The 6,562-nt window shown below is 44.7% G+C and overlaps 1 protein-coding gene across 1 annotated transcript; it reads right to left on the bottom strand.

Annotated features, from left to right (window-relative positions):
- Positions 1-1,045: 1,045 nt before the first annotated feature.
- LOC125508008 (pyrophosphate--fructose 6-phosphate 1-phosphotransferase subunit alpha) lies at positions 1,046-6,337 on the bottom strand. Its single transcript, XM_048672552.2, has 20 exons — positions 6,218-6,337; positions 5,984-6,142; positions 5,716-5,888; positions 5,510-5,622; positions 5,162-5,236; positions 4,960-5,073; positions 4,644-4,711; positions 4,470-4,553; positions 4,290-4,343; positions 4,114-4,194; positions 3,933-4,026; positions 3,739-3,812; positions 3,545-3,655; positions 3,406-3,450; positions 3,273-3,329; positions 3,084-3,188; positions 2,896-3,012; positions 2,433-2,536; positions 1,568-1,733; positions 1,046-1,484 (listed from the first exon to the last, which is right to left on the bottom strand). The coding sequence occupies exons 1-20, from the start codon at positions 6,242-6,244 to the stop codon at positions 1,347-1,349; spliced, it is 1,959 nt and encodes a 652-aa protein (XP_048528509.1). The 5' UTR covers positions 6,245-6,337; the 3' UTR covers positions 1,046-1,346.
- Between the last annotated feature and the right edge of the window lie 225 nt (positions 6,338-6,562).

The raw sequence follows: 6,562 nt of genomic DNA, 5'->3' as shown, positions 1-6,562 counted from the left end.
CGAGTGAGGCAAGTCCTTCATGGGTGATGGCCATGATGGAATAGACAACGTTGCTTTTTCGTGGACCCTTCGTGGGTGGAGCTCTCCGTGGAATCACACAGCCATTACCCTTCATGGGTTGAAGTCTCCATTAACTTGGACGTACGATAGCACCACTTATCAGAACCATGCCAAAAATCTTTGTGTCCCCATTGTGTTTGCCTTCTCCAAACCCCTCCTTTACTTACATATACAATGTCTTACTTTTCGTTGTAATACTCTTAAAATTGCATGGGTACGATGTTGCTTGACTTATCATAATTGCTAAAATCTGCTTACAACTAAATTTAAAAAAATTAAGTTTTATTTGATCAAGTAGTCTAATTACCCCCTCTAAATATATTTTCGATCCTACAACTAACTAAACCACCTTTAAAGCCTCAGATCTAGCCATGCAGATCCGGAGATCACCCACAACAGCATTGCCACCACGGGAGCCCTGATGCACCGGCCACTGACAGAGTGCACCACTACTGGAGCCTGGAGGAGGTCCGCCATCCCACCTTGCCAAAGCCGTCGGGAAAGATCCCGCTCCCGCTGGTCACCGTCGCTGATCTGATCCAATCTGGAGCCAAACCACCAGATCGCTGGCGCAATTCTGCCTTGATCAGGGGCACCACCACGCCCTGCCACCGCAGGCCGCCTGAGCTTCAACCACCGCCACCGACCAGGGCTACCACCCCAAGATCTAGGTCGGACATCGTCGCCGCCATCGGCCACACCCAACCCCACCCCCATCCTCTGGACGATCTCCACCCGCGCCACCACAAACGCCACTGTCGGGAGCCACCGCGCCGACATGGACCGACGAAAAGGCCGCTCCCCCATGATCCAGCGCCCTCCCCGCCGTTCAACCCAGGAGAAGGAGGAACAACCCTTCACCGCTACCGTCAACCGCACGGGCTTTGCCCGGCGCCGGCCTCTCGTGTCGCCCGCAAGGGGTGCGACGCGAGAGGGAGGATTGGCCTCCGGTTGATGAGTTGATGATCTCCGGTTGTACATTCAGTAAGGTTGCAATGTCCGAATTATAAGTCATTACTTAGAACAACTACAAGTCATTTGCAATCAAAAGTTTTCGAGACTAACTGATCCTGAAGTTCTGATTACTTCAGCTCGAGTCTATCGGTTGCTCATCACAAACATATCCAGTCTCACACAAGGATTATTAACTAGTACTATTATCTCGACGTTTGCTGGCATATAGACTGCAGTGCTTTCACACGCTGTCCTTCAAAAAAGGATCACAGAGGAAAACATAATAGCTCAAGCCAGCCTCCTGTAACTCAGATGCAGTGAGTGATTCATGCTCAGTTGAAATGGTAGAGAGGCAGCTCAGCATTGAGAGGGTGGGACATCACTGTCAGCACATGTGTCACTGAGATCATCGAGCTTATCGCCGCTTTGAGGGTGTCCCTTGAGCAACCGGGCTTCACGATCGTCTTCACCTGTAAGTAAATTCATTGGTAGTCTTGGCATAGTTTGAAACACGAGACAGGCAACAAAATGCAACTGGGTTTCTGGCACGAACCTTGTCGAGATACAGTTTTAGCATTTCGATGTCGCCCATGTAGTCCTGGTCTTCAATGGTCAGTGTGATTGGCTTTGCATCCGAACCAGGTCCTTCAAATTGAATACCTCCAGGAGTCCTGTAGAAGTCATCAAGGAGAAAGCTCGAAGCTTTCTCTCGCAGCAACCTGAGTCACACATGAAACAATTCAGTTTGTATAAGGCGTAAGATCGTGACCAGATAAAAGCAGGACTTTTAAGTGTTACTACTACTAGGAGTAATCGGGCATTATTTTCTTGTAAAATTTCATTATGCATCATGAACTGATGCGTTACTTTTGGTCAATGATGACCTCTAAATAAAATGAGTTCCCTAGCCTTCGTGTTTTATTATATCAGGGGTCTCGTAAATCGCTGAATGTGATTTATGTTATCAATATTTAAACCAACAAGTTCTTTTACAGGTTATTTCTTGCGGGAATTTTTTACAGGTTAAATTATTCAGTTTCGAAGTATAAACGTTTCTCAACAATATGTATAATGTTTTTTTGTGGGAATATGTTTAATGGTTCTGCTGTAGTAAAATCTTAACATTACATATTTTTCTGTTATAGTTAAGGCTCGACCTGTCCATACTGCTCAATCATAGGGGAATATGTTTAATGATAGGGGAGTTATACTGGGGATCCTCTTCCCCCCTACTGCTCAATTGGTTTGGTTATTGATAGTCTGTCAGCTATGCTTAATGCAGCTAGAGGGGCTGGGACATTCATTTGGTTGAACACTTGATTCCAGTATTTTTTTTCCTCATCTACAGTAATGAAGATGACACCTAATTTTTAGTGTAGAAAACTGATGTAGATATAACCAATCTGGTAATGACTTACTCATATGCCTTCCCTTTCAGGTCGATAGGAGAAGGATGAATGGCAGGCTTTCCTATAGGGATTGCCCCCGGGCCACGTAAATGCCTCCTGACACTCATCATTGCCTGTTAATGACAACAACAAGTATTACTGGGTCAGTAAGGACTACTTAAACAGAAGATAACTCTTTTTGTACTGAATTCAGACAATACTTAAACACAACAAGTTTTACAGAAGTAGTCTAGTCAACAAGCAGTCCAGAATGCGAGTATGGCCGAAGAAATTTCTAGTTGACAAGAAGTCTAGTGGACAAAATAATTCTTGCTTATCTGCTTCTTAATTGTACATGATGGGTTTTTACTTAACCACAAAAATATTAAGGAATAGAAATTGATACAAGTGCTTTTTTTTTGTCAAGACCATGCTTTAAAGTCTAAACAAAAGATTAAGGAATAGAAATGGCAACACATAATAAATATCTTACAGTTAGTGGGGCAGCAGCACATCGCCACTTGTGTACAGGGTCCTTGAGATTAGCCACAGTTGCCATGTAGCCAGTCAAACCAGCTGCTATCATATGCAGGGAGATATGGCCAAGAACCTGCATAGTTCAAATATTAGAGTATTTTGCCTTTAAAAAAATATTATATTCGTACAAGTTACAATCCTTACATAAGCATAGTCACAGTCAAAGTTTGACGGTAGTGATCCTCGAGCCTGATATCCAAAGAAATGGCAGACTGAACTGAACTTCTTTCCCTTGTATCTCCCTTCTTTCTGGAAATTAAGCAACATGATCAGAAGGGACTAATCCTGAAATTTTAAAACCCAAATAAAAGAAACAGAAGCGTCAAAACTCACTGTTCTTTTTATCATTTCTGCTTCTACCAAGTGAGCTAACAGTTGTTCGGTGTCAATCTGTCAAAGCGACAATGTGATACCAACGGTTGCATGATAAAAATTACAGCAACTAAGAGCATGGCGAGTCACAAACCTGGGACAACTGGGCAGAGTTGTCAGATTCTTGATGGAGGAGGAGCTGAGTGAAAAATGGAATGTATTTGGAACTTAGTTTATGTTAATCAGCTAATGTCATAAGACTATGCAAAGAAACTTTGCTGGAAATGCAGCACCTCTCTTCTGATGAAGGGTGGTAAGAACTGGAACAGTGCCGCTGCCCACGGAGACAGTTGTGTTGGTATCTCTGTAACAGGCACATTATTGTTGTGAAGGTTACTGATTTCCTGGAATGGTTGAACAGAAATGAATAAGGTGGAACCAAAGTTATGTTCTTCATCTTATTATCAGGTGGCCAGAACCATTATACCTGAATGAGTGCATACATTTCTGGAATGCTTTCTATCAGTCCCTCTGGTATAAGGAGCACACCATGGTGTTTTCCTGAACATGGATACCGGGACATCAATTTATCACAAAATATATGTATGAAGATGGCATAAAAATGATGGGCAAAGTTTTCAGCTAATCTCGCAAACAAACCGGCCGAAGGGCTGTACAAACCTAATTCTGCCCTTGCTTGTACTCCGTCACATATCTTGTTTATAACTTCCATCAGTGTGAGTTTTGACAATGCCACCTCCTCTCCCATGATAAGCTGCATGGAGAAATTCAAAAGCATAAAGCTGATAATATTGTTTTTCTCATGCATAGTAGTCTGGCTGACAAGTTTGATGACTCATACCATGTTCGGGTGCGATTGGAGCGCACATTCTAAGGCGACATGAGACGCTTTTCGACCCATCAAACGAACAAAATAGTAGTACTGGTAGGAAAATGAACAGAAGGCAAGTGCTATATTAATGATACGTAATTAGGATTATTTAACATCTAATCCGAATGAGTGAATTATAGCGTTACCTTTCCAGCCGAGATTGCATCCAGGCAAACATTGCTTATAAGCTGAGAATTCACCTGAAAAAGAATTTCCATAAATGACAGGGGTAATAAACTGACAGTGCTAAACCACATCCGATGCCTCTTTAATTATGCGCAGGACATTTCGTCGTAGAAAATTTCTCGTGGAATCCAGTGGGTCACCTTGCACACTGTATCAAATCCAACGGTTGTCTCGACAAACTGGTTTTTGAGATCGCCATTCAGTGAAACAGGCACACCAACGACCTGTTCAATAAAGACATTAGTTCCTGAGAGACTTCTTGGGCCCTTTAAGAATACAAGCATTTGATATTACAGCTTAAATTAATACAGTACCTTGGTCTTACAGTTCTTTTGGACAAGGGTCTCTGCAAGCTGTGCAGCATCTGAATTGGAAGTCACTCCTGATAACAGAGAATAACTGCAGTGTTAAAAGAACCACGTACATGCTTCTACTGAGATGGGATATTTGATGGGTCTGAAATTGCAACACTAATTATGCTTGAAAACATATCATGCATGTTGACAACATGGTACACTATATAATATAACTCAAAATAGCTCGTGCATCATATTATTGGCGTAGGTAAACCTGGATCATTAGTTTTCATGGACTGTCATAACAAATTTTATTGGGTTTTCGTGTTGGTACCTCCAACAATGACCAGGCCATCCAAGTTAAGATCTTGGCACGTCGTCATAGCAGCACTCACTTGCTTACTCGAGCGGATCTGGTCAATACTTCTGCCCAGCAAATCGAAACCACCTGGGAAAACAGAGGTGCAAAGTTTATTCTGTCATCCATAAGAACTGCAGAAGCGTGTCAAGAACCGACGGTAGATGAACACACTTACCCTGGTTCTTGTATGAAGCAAGAACATCATCTGTGATCTCCAATGTCTTGTTTGCAAACAGCCCCTCAGTCCCACCTACACACAAGCACAACCTACTTTAAATAAACAAAATTCCTTCATTTCTTATTATAGGGCCGTATGCATCGTTCTGATGCAGAGACCGGGGAATCCTTCTTTTTGAAAAAAAATTCATTTCTTATATAGAGCCAATTAGTATGTGAGAAAAAAAATCCAGATGTTGACGCAATATCAAGAAAATATTTTTTCCCTTGGAAAACTATTTTACCTTTGGAAACTGAGCCGCAAAAAAAAACATAAGAAGTTGAGACTTTGGAACTAAAAGATTACCAATAAATCCGTAGAGAATACTCTGGGGATTGTAAGCCTTGAGAGCATCATGGAGGCCCCAGACCACATTGTGGCCTCCAGGTGACTGCCTCCCGGAGAAGACCACACCCACCCTGCAAAATCAGCATCACTGTATGCATCAGTGTTGCAGATTCCCATTGGACGGATATATTATCAAAGGATCCGGGCTAGCTGCTGAGCTTGACCTGATGGGCGGGCGCTCGTCGACGGCCTTGCCAGCCCCGGCGGTGCCGTCCGGCGCGAGAAAAGTGACCAGCCGCTGGCCGTAGGTGCGCGGGAAGGCCTGGGCGACGGCGTGCGCGCCGGTGGGGTCGATGGTGGCGGTCGCGTCGCCGTACTCCACCCTCACCGTTGCTCCCTGGGACAGACAACGAGCCCTTTAAGTATCACTACTCATCATCCAAGAACGAGAGAGCGGGGATGGGCAGCAGGGACACGACGGTGGATGATCACCTGGAGGCAGGGCGGGAGGCGGGGCTGGTACAGCGCCCGCCTCTGCTGCAGGGGCCCCGCCAGCTCCGTGGGCGCGCCGTAGTCCGCGTTCATCCCTCCCTCTTGATCGATCGGTCGGCACAAGATTAACGATTTTACTCGCTGGTTGGTGGAGTTGTGCTGCAGGTGCTGTGCGTTGGTCTGGTGAAGAAAGACAGGGGAAGATATGATATGAGAGTGTGGGTATTGTCATACCACGGGGCGGCGCCGGCGGTTTGACATGCGTCGTCGTTGTCTGTTTCGTCAAACCGGCGGGAGAGCGACACACCGGTGCTGTCCCTAGGCTATGGGCTGCCCCCTGATTTTTCTGTGCTTTTTGCTTCTTCGAATGTATGCCCGACTCTTTATTCACGGAGGGGGCGGCCGGAAAGCGACGCCCACTGCCCATTGATTTATACTGTTGACACGAAAGTATTCGATGATTTGATTGCACATATAGCTAAACTGCTAAAGTGTTGCTTTTGCATAGAGATATTTTTGTTGGCTCGTGGGAAGATCCTCTGATTATTCTCAACCGGATGACTTTAGCCAGCTGTCTGA

Source organism: Triticum urartu, chromosome 5A (genome assembly GCF_056163025.1).
Source record: "Triticum urartu cultivar PI428250 chromosome 5A, HENAU_Tu73, whole genome shotgun sequence".
Taxonomy (NCBI): Eukaryota; Viridiplantae; Streptophyta; class Magnoliopsida; order Poales; family Poaceae; genus Triticum; species Triticum urartu.
Note: the sequence above shows the minus strand (reverse complement) of the source record. Positions and strands in the feature narration are given on the sequence as shown.